The 17010-nt window shown below is 29.8% G+C and overlaps 1 protein-coding gene across 1 annotated transcript; it reads right to left on the bottom strand.

Moving 5' to 3' along the window:
- Positions 1-2191: 2191 nt before the first annotated feature.
- On the bottom strand, positions 2192-5477 carry LOC143626977 (putative polygalacturonase At3g15720). Its single transcript, XM_077096889.1, has 9 exons — positions 5275-5477; positions 5062-5199; positions 4753-4917; positions 4622-4651; positions 4336-4543; positions 4199-4280; positions 3977-4085; positions 3759-3880; positions 2192-3647 (listed from the first exon to the last, which is right to left on the bottom strand). The coding sequence occupies exons 1-9, from the start codon at positions 5470-5472 to the stop codon at positions 3431-3433; spliced, it is 1269 nt and encodes a 422-aa protein (XP_076953004.1). The 5' UTR covers positions 5473-5477; the 3' UTR covers positions 2192-3430.
- Positions 5478-17010: the final 11533 nt, after the last annotated feature.

Below are 17010 nucleotides of genomic sequence, written 5' to 3'. Positions count from 1 at the left end.
TAACATTAACATACAATATAATTTATAAAAAGTGCTACTTTTTAAGGGTTTCTTTAGGTTCTTAAATAATTTAATAGTTCTGTAATGATATTCATCCTAATATATATATATATATATATATATATATATATATATATATATAGGGAATGGTTCAAGAGAAAAATGATATTATTGCAAGAAATGAATATGGACCACTAGTTTTGTTTTAAGTATTAAATGCTTAAAGATAAATAAAGAAAATATTAATTATTCTCTTTCTTCAATTAATATAACTTATAAATCATAATACTTATCTATTTAATTAATATAACTAATTAAATTATTATAATTATAAAATATTAAGAACTCATTTATTTTTATAACTTACTTTTTGTTTCTTGAATTTTTATCCTACAAAAGTATAATTTATTCATACATTAAAATTTTTTTTTTATCCAAAACTAATTTCTTCCAACTCAATATATTAATATCCATCAAAACATACTTACATTATAATGAATAATACCAAAAAAACTATTTTACATGTGTTTGCATTAGATATCAACAAAAACAACCTACACAAAAACGTATAATCTACACTTGCTCTAAGAATAAGACAACATATAACCTACACACGAAAAACATTTAACCTACACACAAAATTTATCATCAATAAAATACACATGCACACGATACATATAACCTACACACAAAAAAACATATAACCTACACACGAAAATTTTATCTTACACAAATACAATTTATTCATACATTAATTTCCTTTTATTCAAAACCAATTTCTTCAAACCCCACATATCAATATCCATCAACACGTAGTTACATTGTGATGAATATTACAAAAAACTATCTTACACATGTTTGCATTAAAAGTCAATAAAAACTATACAACCTACACAAAAACATATAACTTACACTTGTTTTAAGAATAAAAAAACATATAACCTACATACGAAAAATATATAACCTACGCATGTGTAGGATATGTGTATCTTTGTGTAGTTTATATAATTGTTGATCTCGAATTACATATGTAAGTTGTATGCTTTTTGTATGTTGTACGTTTTTATCATTCAAAACAAGTGTAGGTTATATAACTTTGTGTAGATTATATATTTATTGCTTACATTTAATGGACACATTTGTATGATATTTTATTATTATTATTATAATTATTTATGACAATAATTTTTATAGGCATACCAATTGGAAAAAATATATATTATGTTTTAATATTTAGTGTTAAAAAACATGCTAATAAATTGAGTGAAATTTTTTTTTAATATAAATAATAGTATTATATGAATAAATTGTATTTATATTGAATAAAATGAAGAATGTGTAAACAAAAAATAAAACTAAAGTAATGTTTTTATGTTTTTAATTATTATAGTTAAATTAGTTAGATATATTAATTAGAGAAAGATTTATTATGGTTATATTAGTTGTATTAATTGGAGAGAGAGTGCATTTATTGTTGCATTTACATCTTTTTATTTATTTTTAAATATTTAAAACCTAAAATAAAACTAGTGGCTCATATTCATTTCTTTCATTTTTTGCAATAATTTGATTTCTTTCTTGAACTTAAACATATATATATATATATATATATATATATATATATATATATATATAGAAGATGGTTCAAATAAAAAATAATTATTTTGAGACAAGTGTTAGAAGACTTTAAAATCAAGCACGACACTAAAATAGGACACTATATACCATGTGAATATGAAACTATAAAATTTTTAAGAAATACGAATTTCAATCACTAGATCCTAGATCCAGAAGCTTAGATCCATTCCTATGCTTCTCACAAATAAGTAGTGTAACACACGTTTCGTAAACCGCAAACAACTGGTTCATCAAGTGCATTCTCAATAACTGTTCGTAGTTTTCGTTATTCATAATTTTCCAACATAAAGTACTCCAATACCGAAAATTCTTATTTTACTTTGGAATTTGTGGTTGTATAGCAATTTTATTTTGTGAAGCTATTTATTTCATGTGTGATTATGGTTTGTTCTTTAAATCTTTGATTATGATCTTGATTTGGTGTGACTTAAGTTGTAAATAATGTGGTTCGATACCATTATGTTGAGTATAAATATGACAAGATCAAGATAATGGTTATGTGCTATAAGTTTGTATTAATATCTATGTATTGCATGTAATGTTCTGTTTACAAGAGTGTGTTTTGGAATATATATTAGTCCGCACTCTTGATCACCCCGATTCATGTATAACAGTTAAAACGGGTAGGTGATATACACGTAACTAACTCAATGATAAATATGTTGGAAATTTGAAATAAATAAATGAAGATATAATTCACTTTAAGTTATTTATGAGACTCTTCATATGGTTACTTGTAGATAAACTCTTGAGTAGAGTATTATGTCACATTAGACTATTAGAGTTTTGTATTTTTTTTATTAAGTGAGATTCTTCACATATTCATGACTTTTTTTATAAATAGTAGGCTTTGTAAAAAAGAGAACATATTTACATAAGAATACTTAGAGAACAGGTGACACTTGAAGACTCATTTGCTGAGGAACTAAGTAGAGAAGAGTACTCTCTATCTTCACATTCTTTTTCTTTTACAAGTTCAAGCACTACAAGTTTATTCGGTGTAACCTCGGTTAGGTGGCATTCCTTGGCAGGCAGTACATACTGCTTCAGTTATTGTACCCTGAGAGGCAGACTTGTTTTAAGTAGAGACCCAATTTATGTTTTAAGGCATCCGCATTGACCACGAATCCTCAGTCCCGACCGTCAACGTTAGTTTGTTAGTTTGTTCGTTCATGTAGAAAAGGATTGTACAAGAACACACGACTCAAACACTCGTCGAACACAAAGGATCAAACAAGAAGACGTTAATCAAACTCTCGTTAAATATTACACAAAAGATCGTTCAATAGCATGCTATTTAAGCACTTGTCAAAGGCCATGGCTTGAATCAGTTTATATACATATATTGTATTTCATGTTATTTTCATTTGGATGAGGATACTCTACAATACATGTACTACAATTTCCCAAATGTATAAAGAAAGTATCTTTATTAGTTTTGTTAATATATCTTATTAATAAAATTGTGACCCAAGCCCTATAAATACGACCTAAGTATTCTAGCGACTAGCATAGTAGTTTTGACACTTCATTGAGACAGTTCAAGATGTCTGATGTTACGGAATCCTCAACCAAGCTAACAAAAACAAAATTATGATCTTCTTGTTACTAAAGCTAACAATAATAGTTTGTATGAAATCCAGGAGGTAAAGTTTTCTTGTATAGACCATTTATATGCATAAGGTAATTTGATTTATTATATCAAAATTTGTATAACAATACTCGGACACAATCCCCAATCTAAAAACACTATAGTTCATTCCGACTTAATAGGTGTGCTATAATGAACAACCTAATTACAGTGAATCTTAGGAGTAGTATGGGTAAAATATCCCTGAACATTGTGGCAGTAAGCAAATACGTCTTCTCCGGTGAGTCTAACTTCAATCATTTCGATTCCAGTACAGTTAAACTTTCCAACACAATTGCGAGTAATTGCTTGCTTTGATGTCGAAGATCCATGTATATTTCTATACGTTACATCGCTCACTTGTATCGATGACAGCATCAGGCTAATCCAAATCAGAAAAAAAAAGATAAATTAGTCCCGGAGATCTTTTATGCTAAAACACCGTAATGTTGATCACTTAAGAGATCATTGTTGTGTAACAAGGCTTACCGGTGCAGTGCAATTCTTGTTATTCGAATAAGTGCAGTAATGTTGATCAATTATAATTGGATTACCGGAATTTACGAAATGAATGTCCTCAAATATAATTGACCTAGCGTACCCTTTTCCGTACTACATTGCAAGAAACCAATAAGAGTAATATTAGTATCCTTCAAAAAGTTAAACGGTTCAATTTTCAGTAGTAAGTCGACGTGATTTTAATTTTACCGGTACAGTCTTGATTCGTGCTCCATTTTGCGTTCCAGAGAAGTTACAATTTCGCACATGCACTTGTTCAACCGTAGTATAAACACCATTCTTTCCAAGGCTTCCAATGCTGCAAAACAAGTCAATTGAGCAAATCGAAATAATGCAGGACAAAATTTATTTTATAAATTTCGGAATTGAGATCATCCCAAAGATTTTCTGAGCATGATGATGAAATGTTACCTTATGCCATGACCAGGTCCACATGTGATACCGGTTACATTGATGTCGTGTGTGCCAACACTAATAGCCACACAATCGTCGCCTGTTTTTATGGTGTTCATATATATAAGAAACTAGAATTTTCTTATATGTCATACCGCTTTGGATAACAGAGTCGTGGATATTAACGTGTGAAGACCAACTGATGCTGATTCCATCAGTATTAGGGGCGTGTTCAGGTGCTGAAATATAAAGATGTCCGATATCTGCGCCTTTACAACCATTGAGGCTGACATGGCTCTTTGGACTGTTTATATGTCTTGTACCTCTCAGTTGTAGGCCGTCACATTTTTCAAAACGTAACATCTAAAAAGATCGGTTAAATGGACATTTTTTTATTTGTTATATATTAACATGTAGTTAAAGAGAAATAGACGAACATACCGATGGGCAATCGCACTTTGGACCTGTGGGCTGCAGAAAGAAACAAAATGAGTAATTACGTAATTAATAACTAATATATTGATTAAAGTAAACAAAAATAGCTAGACTAAATGATGGTTAATATTAATTGCCTTAATGTTTGCTTCTTTCGGCCACCAGATAGAACCCTGGCCATCTATTTGGCCAGGTCCGTCCATGATGAGTCCTTTAACCGACGTAAATTGCATCAAATAGCCATTGGTATCGTAGCCTTTCCACCCATCTAGACTCTTTGGAGCAGTAATATTGCCCAAAAGCTACCAACCAAAAATATATTTTTGATGTTATAATATATCATAACTAAAATGACTTTACTCACATTTTTATAAAATGTTACACATATAATTAGACACTAGAAAACACAAAATCATAAATTATCATTAACTAGAGACTGAATGTACCTCAATGTGAATGCTAGAAGACACGCACGGACCAATGAATTCGATACAATGTATTAAAAACGTCTTGGATGGTGGCACGATCAGTCTCGGATGTCTTGAGGTATCTCTACATGCAACTCCCCATGCCCGATCAAAAGCCTGTATATTGCAAACAGTGTTACAATTAATTAGAAATTTCTCTATTGATTCAAATTGTAGGCATAATTTACGTACCTCGGTGTCATCCTTATTCCCATCTCCTATTGCACCATATGATGTTACATCAAAATTGGTTGCATTGACAGTTTTCGGGCCAAATGGAATGAAAAATAAACTGAACAAGATTACCATCAAGAAAGCCTGCAAAGAGAAGGAGGAATACTGTAAATGATATATTTGTTGGTGTTGGAAGCATATGGAGTACCTTACCATTTTGGAAACGATTAAAGTATCTATAATACCAATTTTCTCTTGAGTATATATAGTTGAGAGAAGGTTTTACTTTAGGTCGGGACGCAAAGATTTTTCAAATTATAGTCCTGACGCTTTTATTTTTAAAAACCAGCGATTTTGATATGGTTTTAAAAAACCAGCAATTTTGTCATACAAAAACAAGTTATTGATTGCTTTTATTATATTATTTATAACTTTTTTAAAACATAAATAACATTTTTATGTCAAAAGATTTTTTATATTTGACTATAAAATAGAGTACTTTTTATCTTTTATATAGTATAGTATTGTTACATTTAAAAAAAAATCAAAAGTGTGTTGATATGGAAGCGAACACAGCGTCAGGCTTTTTTTTTAACTATGAGGCAAGATTATTTCACAGTAAATTAGGATTTATGATTTATAATAGGATATCATGAGTATTTCAACATTTCATCAGAACAAATTTCAACACGGTGTTAGGAATTACAATGGTACATTTGGATTATGTTACTTGTGCCTAATATTTTACGCAATTGCCCTTACTAGGCATGTCGTGTAAGCCTCCCAATGACTTTCTCAAATGACTTTCTCAACTGATTTCTAAATATATCCCCAACCAATGAGAGTATATCATAGTATATGCATATATATGTTTACAGAAATCTGATCAGTTATCCTTTCAGTATTTTTAAAAATAAGTTTGGTAGAAAAATAAATATTTACTAGTATAGATGATTTAAAAATATTTATCAAAATATGATTCCTGAAATTTAAAGATAAGAAAATTCGACCCTTTAAACTTTTTTCTGGGTTATAAATTTTATTAAAAATATTTGAAAATGTTAAATAGATATTTTAGACAAATTTTCACCTTTAAAATCGCTTAAAATGGCTAAAACGCATTTTTGGGACTTTAGGGAAAAACTATCAAAAAATAAAATATGGTAGAAACTCTCCCTTAATGTAGCTTGAAGGAAACCCTCCTTGTCACTTCGCATAGCTCAAAGGACCACTTTGAAGGATCCCTTGCATAGCATGAAGGAAACCCCCTTTATTCCTTCGCGTAGCTCGAACCACCGCTGTTGCAGCCAAATTCATTTTTTATTCTTGTTTAATGCTAAATCATTCCTTAAAGACCATAAATCACTATAATTAAGATCCAAGTAATGTAATATGTTATTGTTATTGGTCCACATCCATTTTATTGTGATGCAATCCAAAATCCCTTGCTTAATTGGTTTGATTTTATCGTAATTCTGTTATTCGGTTACCTTAAACGAGTATTGTAGCATCCTACTTTTCGAATAATAAATAAAAGAGTTTTATTTATTTAATTGTGTGTTATTATTTAATCATGTTGAGTAATAATAAGTTAAGTGTGGTGTTAAAATTCAAAGACGGATTAGGGGAATGGGTTATGGGTCTTACGGTCCATGGGCTTATCCTATATAAGCACCATAAACCTCCCTAAAACCCTCATTCTGCCACCTTTGCCTCCATACATACTCAAAAACACACACAAACACTCTCTTATCTTTCGGATCCAGATCCGAGCAGAAACGACGGTGATTTGCAGCCGATATCCGTAAGCAAACAAGAAACATGTTCAGATCCACGTGTTGGTCCAAATCTGAACCAAACCAAACCCTAAAAGGTACGTTTATAAAGGCTAAGTTTTAGACATCAGTTTGAGTTAAGATTCGATATGAAGGCAAATCGGGCCTTATAGTGTTAGAAAAACATAAACTTTATAGTAAAAGACTTAACGGTGCGATACGGGAAGAACGGGTACCGTTGTTAAAACAAGAAAGATGAAGTTTTTATGACCTGAGACCCGTTAAAACGGAAAACCATGTTTGAATCGAATTCTTGAGAAAACCCGATTCGTTTGGAAGATAAAACGAATCGAATCAAATTGGAACGAATCGCATTGAAACGAGTCAAATCAAATTTAAAACTGGATTCGATTAGAATGAAAACTCCAATTCGTTTAGAATGAAAACTCAATTGGATTAGAATGAAAACTCTATTAGAATGAAACTCGATTCATTTGAATATGCATTTTTCTGATGAATTTTTAGAAGTAGCTAATTGTTACTTATGATTATTACACAATTAGTCGTGAACAGCTAAGGAGGGGTATTATCTTTAACTCTTGTTTTTTGATAAAATGTTTGTTTTCATTCAACTAACAAAAGCCCTCAGTTAATTTTATTTATTGATGGGGTTTTGTCGGTCAATTGCTCTCTGACCCGTTTAGGGTTATAAAGGTCAATTTTGATGGTTTTTCAATTACAATATATTCTGGTCAGAATTAGCTTTCGGGGCAGAAGACTTTTATGTTTGTTTTGAAATTTTGAGTGTACCAGGTAGAACCCAACTCTCGGCTTGAAGTTTGGATTCCGAACAGTACCAGCTCGTTTAAATCTTTAAAATCTCATATCTTGAGTTTTACACATCCATTTAATCTGATACCAATTGCGTTGTTCTAGGTTTTAGTTCTAGTATACCTTCTCAAAGTTCCAGGACAGTTCATGTTGGATCAGTCAGCTCGCTTAAGGCTCGGTACTCGTTTAATTTCTTTATTTTATTGTTTAACTCGTCTAATTAATAAAGTGAGTATCATTCCCCTATTTTACATATTTTAAACCTTTTAGGGACCTTATGTGTACCTTACAATACTTTTATGTATCTTATTACATCACTTGCAAATCTCAAATATTGTGTTGTTGATCAATTTAATGTTTATATGCTAGTTGCTTACTTGCTCGTTTGTTTACTTATCGCATTCGTAGAGGTCCATCATAATCACATTAAAATATGATCATACGCCGTCTCAGTAGCCAAAGCCCGATTCGCTAGGCAATTGTCAACTAGCACCCTTACTTGTATTTATTATGTCTTAGTAGCCAAAGCTCGATGTGCTAGGCAACGTCAAATGACACCAATTATTTTTTTATTTTTTAATTGTTGATACTCATGATATTGATATGCGTCTTTCTTATATAATATACTTATTATCAAAATCTGATGATTATTTACTCAACATGTGTTGTTGACAAAACTATTTTTACGCATATTGATGGATGTTTATCTTGGATATTTGAAGTTAATGAAGAACCAAGTTTATTTGACCGTTAGGTTATTATATAAAAAAGAGCATTTGATTTATTCGGTCATTTGTAATTTATTTGTACTTGATTTGAATTTAATTATATATTTTCACTAATATTGTATGTTATTATCTTGTGAGCTGTGAACCAACAGTTCGCGCTCTGGCATTACGCTGTAGGTTGGTGTATGACAATTTTTATTTTTTGATATTGTTCAAAAAATAAAAATAAAAAACCTCGTCGGTGTAGTGCATATGTGCAATAGTATGAATTGCATATACACAAGAATGTTATATTGCATAGAATACAACAATATTGCATATATATGATACAAACTATTCTTTATGAGTTTTAAGTTTTCTCTCTAAGAATGAGTTTTTCCTTGATTCTCTCATACACACACACACACATATATATGTGTGTGTGTGTGTGTGGTAGTTTGTGAGAAGCATAAGAACGGATCTAAGCCCTTGGATCTAATGGTAGAGATTTGTAGTTCTTAAAAATTTTATAATTTCCTATTCACATGGTATAATGTTCTATTTTAGTGTCGTGCTTGATTTTAAAGTTTTCTTACACATCTCACAAAACAATTGTTTTTCATTTGAACCATCTTCTATATATATATATATATATATATGAGATAACTCCTACTAAGATAGAAAACTTGAGAAGTAATAAAGAACTCGCGAAAATTATACCCAAACATGATTGTTTTTTTAATTTCATTTATTTTATTATAAGGTTACATTTCTAAAAAATACAAAATAAAATATAGAAAGTCGATTACGATATTTTACATATTACATATTATATGTAATTATATGTAATATAACACAATAACATATATGTACTACAACATATTATATATGTAATATGAAAATATTGTTATATTACATATGTATAATATAACACTGTTACATTTATGTAATATCCTAATCAACATTTTTTTATATTTTTTTTCTTAATATTGGTAAAGAATATCAACATATAAGAAAAATGATAGAAAAAAAATAAAATAATTTTTAATTTAAGTTTCTCGAATTCTTTTTTAATTGTGTTTGTTAAACGGAGTTCTCTCGTGAATTTTTGCGAGTTCTTTATTACTTCTCAAGTTCTCTATCTTAGTATGAGTTCTCTCATAATACACACACACACACACATATATATATATATATGTATATGTATATAAGAGGGTTTAAATAAAAAACAATTGTTTTATGAAAAGTGTGAGAAGGCTTTAAAAAAAAACACCACATAAATTGTAACATCCCAAATTTCATCGGTATCGAAACGTATTTTTTTAATTAAATTATAAAATATTAATGTAATTGAATAAAATAGGAGGGGAATAAGTGTCCTTAGATGAAAATTTAAACATGAAACTCTACTCTCTTCCTAAAAATGTAGCCACCATCTCATTAATAATCATCCTAGTCTCCAAACACATTCTTTAACAAATTATCATTTTTAAGAAAATAACCCACAAAGACATGACGATTCTTAGATATCTAACCGTTGGATCGGTCTCAAATTTTAACTAAGTGTTCATGGCATATAAATGAAGATTTCCACCTATCAGATATTCGATCAGAGGTCGGGAAGCACGGTTTTTATCAGCAAAACTGTAAGAGCCAAAAATGGAATTTTCCGACCACTGTTCATCTTTTCCGGCGACTGTAGCGACGCTTTCTGGAGGAGTAGGGCTGATGGGTTTCTAAATCGGGACGAGAAAGTCCCGTGGCCAGTTGAATCACTCAATTCTGAGTTCGTTTGTTATGGTTTTGGTCTATTTGAGTGATTTCAAACATAAACCTTAAAGGTATGTTTTTGTTAAAAAGGTTTACTTTCCGTGTACGAATTTGCATGAAAATTGGTAGGATGATAGAACGGACCATGTTTATTATTAAGGAATGAACTTGATAGTAAACAGGTTAGTTGGTTCGTTTCGGGTAAAACGAGTAGTCTTCGGTTCGTGAATACGACGGGTAAACGAAGTCGATTTTTCATGAAACTTGGTAGAGATCATTTATCTAAGCTGACCTAACATTTTAGAACCCATCACGTCAGCCTTGAGATCCCAAATGAGCCGTTTGAATCTAGATCTAACTTTATTCGCGTGTTTAATCAACCAAAAAGGATCTTAAGGGCCACCTTAGCTTGGATCTAGACACCCCGAAGCTACCTGGGTTATAAACGATCAAAATTCGGCCAACCATGGTGGTTAACGGTGGCTGACGGTGCCTGAATCGAAGATAAACCCGTAAAACGCGTTAAGGAAAACAAGATCAGAACATATACGCCGTATATGTTATACGAGCATATATATCCGGTGTAAAAGCTATTATTCGGCGTATATGTGTATCAGCGTATAAGTTTATTCCAGCGTATATGTGTATATGCAACGTATAAGTCACTTATACGTATAACTTATTGGGCGTATAAGTTATACGGGCGTGTAAGTTATACGGAGGTACTTATATGTGAATTAAATTATACGTTGAATGACTTATACGGGCTGACTTATACGTTTGAATAACTTACGCGCTGGGGGTGACTTATGCGCCCAAGGACTTATACGGGTGAAGCTGATTTCTCAAATAAACGAAAGATAAACGGTGTATACGTACGTAAGCGTTAGATATGAACTTATATGATAGTTAAGATAAGAATAAGTAAAGAATTAATAATGAAAGGTAACGTTTAAAATGAGTAGGACTTGGAAAGAAGGCCAATGAAGTAAACGAACTCTAGAAGTAGTAATTGATTAATGTGCCTTATTACATAGTCAGTCGTACATTGCAAATGAAGGACATAACCGTCATAAGAAGCAGGACACAGGTGAGTTTCTAGCCCCATTTCTCTGTTATGTTTTCGGGGTTGTGTGCATACACGATGTGATTAGTTAATACACTTACCTTAAGTGGTAAGTGTATGCCATATATGATTTATGTGATAGTTATTATATTGAGGATATGAATGAATGCCTGTCGGTCCGTGAACGATCTTCGGATATTGCACGTATTGCCAGGGAAGGTGATTGTTAGAAGATTAATGTGAGGGATGCCTAGTGTGTCCATATGTTATATTGTAATTTGCTTTACATTGGTAAGTTATATATATTTATTGTACATGTGGTACGTGTAAGCAGGTGTATGTACGATATGCGGGCTCTACGTCTGACATAGTAAATTAAGATGACAAATCTCTCTAACTTCTGTTGGACATAGACGTGGCATGTGATAGCGCAGTTAAGGACTGTGGGCCTTATATGTGTTATAGATGGTAGATGTAAACATAGATAAGGATTGTGGACCTTATACGTGCTATAAGTGTAATAGCATAGGGGAGGACTGCGGACCTCGTACGTTCTATGGAATAGGTGGCAACATAGGGAAGGACTGCGGACTTTGTACGTGTTGTTATTGTAGGATGCTATAGGGAAGGACTACAGACCTTGTACGTACCATGAATGGTGAACATTGGTAAGGACTGCGGACCTTTTACGTGTTCACGACCTTGAGTATAGGTTTAGACGGCGGACTATGAACATATTGTTGGTTGACTAAGGTAAGTGAGCGTATGTATGAAATATAACTGGTTGAGTATGATTATGTATCTTCGGATACGTATATATGTATGATATGTGAATGTATTATATGTTGCCTGATTAACTTTTTTTAACTCTTAAATTATTTAAGAACTTGAAGGAACCCTTGAAAACTAACGATTTTTATTAAAAAAAATTATGTTAATGTTATAAGTGTAGTTTTATCATTTTTTATATCTATATTTATGATTAAATTTTGAAAATTAGTTTTTATACATATCTATGTTTTTTAACACATATGAAAATTTATAAGTGCATAAGTTTTACACATATGTGAACTTGTAATTAATATATGTAATAAAAAATTTATATATAAAATATGATAAAACTACTCTTAAATAATGTTTAATATATAAAAAAAAAATAAAAGAATGTTTGGTTGTTAAGAGTTCTTAAGAGTTCATAACTTTTTAGAGTTTTTAAATGATACCAACTATATATGTGTGTATATATATATATATATATGTTTGTTGAAGCAAAATTGCATATGTATGTTGCATGTTGTTGTCTAGGCTATATGTTTTCATATGCTTAGAACTAGCGTAGGTTAATTGATTTTGTTTGTAGGACTTTAGGTTGTATATTTTTTGTTATATTATAATATAAAACGTGTAAGATATTTTACTTTTTATTATTCATCACAATATAAGTATGTGTTAGTTTATGTAGGTATATTAATTGAGAAAAAATAAGAATTGATGGCTATGAAAAAAATTAATGTTAATGGATATTGATATATCGAATTAAAAAAATTGCAGTGTATGAATAAAATTGTATTTCTGTATGACGAAAAATCAAGAGGGAAGAAAAATAAGTTACAAAAGTAGATGAATTCTTTAGATTTTTTAATATTTTAGTTTGATAATATTAATTGGAAAGGGAAATTAATGGTTTTATTCAATGTTTTTATAACCGGATCGGACATAGAACTGGTTATCTTACTGGGTCGCTGGTGGTTGGATCGGTGGACCGGATTTAAGAACCGGAAGCAATCATGTAGATACAAAATTTCTAAAACTAAACTATGTTAGTGTCCCACATCGGCTAGGAAACAATTCATAAATGTCACTCCCCTTCATAAATATCAAAACAAATTGTCCCACGTCGCTCCAACTATATTTTTAGAGCTCTCTTCATCATTTTAAATGTCGCGGTTGCCTTGTTTTATACATAAACGGTTTAATTCTACTAAACCGAACCGGTACAAGGTTCGATTCCCTGTTCGACCAGCCGGTCTGGTCAGGTTATCAAAACATTGGTTTATTAGTTTGTATTAATTGAAGAAGAATATATTTATTATTGCAATTAAACTATTTTCATTTATTTTTAAACATTTATGATTTCAACTTAAACTAGTGATCCATATTGACTTCTCGCACTAGATGAATTATCACGTGAACCATCTCATTTAGAATTCACCTTAGTGCGAGAAATCAATATAAACCACTAGTTTAATTTGAAATCATAAATGTTTAAAAATAAATGAAAGTAGTTTAATTGAAACAATAAATGCATTCCTTTTCAAATAATACAACTAATGAAATCACTAATTTCTCTTTCCAATTAACATAATTAATCAAACTAAAATATAAAGAGTTTATCTATTTTTGTAAGTTACATTTTATTCATATACTAAATTTCTTATCTTCAAATTACAATTTCTTTTTAACTTAATATATTATTGTCCCTCAACATGTAATTTTCTTCGTATACGTCATACATATTTTTTTCTCAATAAACATACCTACATAAATTAACACTTAGTTACATCGTGATAGAAAACTAGTATTATGCATATGTTTTGTGTATGTTATATGTTTTTTGTGCTCAAAACTAGTATATGTTATATGTAAGTTTTATGGATGTTGATAAATTGAGTTGGAGGAAAATGCATTTAGATAGAAAGAAATTATAGTGCACGAATAAATTGTGTTTGTGACTTCGTGTAGACTAAAACAAAGAGGAAGGATATAAAAATTATAATTACAATTTAAACATTTTTCTTATTTTTAATTATTATAGTTTAATTTGTTATAATAACTAAAGAAAGAATTATAATGATTTATCTTTATATATATTTTTTAATTATTTTAGTTTAATTAATTGTGTTAGTTATATAAAGAAATTAATAGTTTTATTTGTTGTATTAATTGAAGAGAGAGGATGAATTTATTGTTGTAGTTTAAACATTTTCATTTAATTTTAAACAATTAAAACCTATAACTAAATTAATGGTTCATATTGATTTCTCATATTTCTCGTACTAAAATTATTTCTTGCTTGAACTTAAGCATATATATACACACACACACACATACTAGATTATTGATCCGTGCACGACAGTGCAGAAATATAGAAATCGTCAAGTAAACACATATATAATTTCAAACGATAAGTTATGTTTTATTATATTTTTGAGAAAGCAACATAATTTCTTATTGCAATTCATATTTATATGCGAACAAAGTATTGAAATACATAAAATTACAAAAAATAACTTTACATAGTAGAATGTTTACAAATAAAATTTATAACTTTAAAACACAAACTTTAAAAAATAATATTGACAGAAAACAAACAAACTTCACTAACATTAGTCTCAAAAATAAGCAAATAAAGAAAATAAGCATTAAGGAAAGATTTTCGATAAGCATCCAAGAATGATTCAGGCTGTTTTTCTTCCTGGACCGGAACACAGTTGATGACATAAACATTCATACACCAATCTAACAAACATAGTGACTAATTGACTAAACAAAATGTTTTTACATTTCATGTAAAAGACTTGCACCCTAATAAACTGAAACACGTCTAAATCGCATTTAAGAACATAAGCAAATCAAAACCTTTTTAAAATGACATGTTTTGATCAGAATCAAATCATTACGTTCTAAGAATGACCAATTTTAACCTGAACCAAATCGATATCTTCTAATATTGACCCGTTATACGTTTTTAAAAAAGACCCGTTGAAACATGAACGAAATAGACACCTTTTTATATTGACTCGTTGTAAATGACTCATTTTGACCCTAGCCAAAGCAAATTGAAACATTTTTAAAATGACCCATTTTCATAAATGAAAATTTAAATAACACACTTGAGGACTAAGAAGAAAAATGAAGGGTAACACATATAACGTTCATAGCTTTTGAAATCCTTTCCACCAAGTGAGAATTCATTATTACTGGTTATGAAGATCCAAAAAAATAAAAAACTTTAATGACTTCAACCCACTTGAAAGTTAAAAGTCGTGTGAACCTTTCACTTACTTTGTGAACCCTCCATATTCTTTCTTTTTTCAATAGACACTAAAATCAAACACCAAACAAACTAAATACAAATTGAAATGTAACTAATTGAAAAAAAAAACCAAAACCGAAAACCTAAATAAAACCAAATACCAATAAAACTAAACAAAAACCGAAATTAACTAAAAAACTAAAACCAAAAAATCTGGAAACGAACCAAAAACAAAAGAACTATAAAAACCAAAATGAAAAACTGAATAAAGTTAAACCCACCAAACGAAACTAAAAAAAAAACAATACAAAACAAAATCGAACTGAAACTGAAACGAAACAACTTTATAAGAACTAAAACCGAACAAAAAACCGAAATGAAACTAAAATAAAAAATAACTACCATGAAACTTTGAAAAGAAAAACTCAAACTCACTAAGGAATATATGTATAATTATTATTATTATTATTATTATTATTATTATTATTATTATTATTATTATTATTATTATTATTATTATTATTATTATTATTATATGTTGAGTGTAATTAAGTTGAATTTAATATACTACAATTTGAATTATATTATTAGCAAGAATTTATGAAAATGCATATAATTTATGGAAAGAGTTACTGCTTTTATAGTATAGTAAAACCGGTATTTTACTTATACCGGATTTAATTTAAAAATGGTACAAGCGGTTGAACTGGAATGTACCGGGAGATTCAACCGGATTGAATAATTTACCTTGTAATTCTATATAATACAATTTGAACTCAAAAAATTAAACCAAAAGTACATTAATAAACATCAAACTTGAACCTAATATCACACATGAACAATAGTCGAGTCAGATATATAGTTTATACTTTGTATACGAAATTAGTGAATTACAAAAGATGTAAATAAACCAACATTGGATTTGCGCGATAACGAATTGTCATTTACCATGTTTACTCGTATCAATTTTATTCGCTTTGTTAAAAGTAATTATTAAAAACACAGGCCGCGAAAAATATTAAAAATCTCTTGAATTTAAAACCGGTTTGCCGGTTTAAACCGGTATTTAAAAAAAGGCGATACGATGTTCCAACAAAGCATCCAAAAATTTACCGGGCTCTAAATACCGGTTGCCTTACGAAAATCAGGTATAAGAAATTCAACATGCATGTACATATCAGTTTTTAAAACTAGATATATATTTACCCAATTTCAAATGCAAAGTCATGCTCTTGAAATTCAAACACGCGGAAAGTGAATAATTGTGGAGATCGAATTACATAAGGGAAAATACCCTAAATAAGTTATGAAAAAGTTTTTCAGGTTTTAGGTGTCATTTGCAAAAAATTCCCAAAATATGTATTATAAACTAGTCGTGACGAATAGTTTATGATTACACACAAGTAGTTTGTAGAACCGGTTAAAACTTGTCACGTGCTCTTAAACTAACTATAACGAACAGGTTCACTAATCATTTACTTGTCACGACTAAATAAGTTTCATGCCTCGTAATCAACGCTCACGAGTAATTCATAATTCCTTTAGTCACGATGAATAAATAAGTAAAAC

The sequence above is a fragment of the Bidens hawaiensis genome, unplaced genomic scaffold (genome assembly GCF_021521415.1).
Source record: "Bidens hawaiensis isolate Kalapana, Puna unplaced genomic scaffold, B.hawaiensis_p1.1 tig00004551_1, whole genome shotgun sequence".
NCBI lineage: Eukaryota > Viridiplantae > Streptophyta > Magnoliopsida > Asterales > Asteraceae > Bidens > Bidens hawaiensis.
The sequence above is the reverse complement of the archived record's forward strand: the minus strand, read 5'-3'. Positions and strand labels throughout refer to the sequence as shown.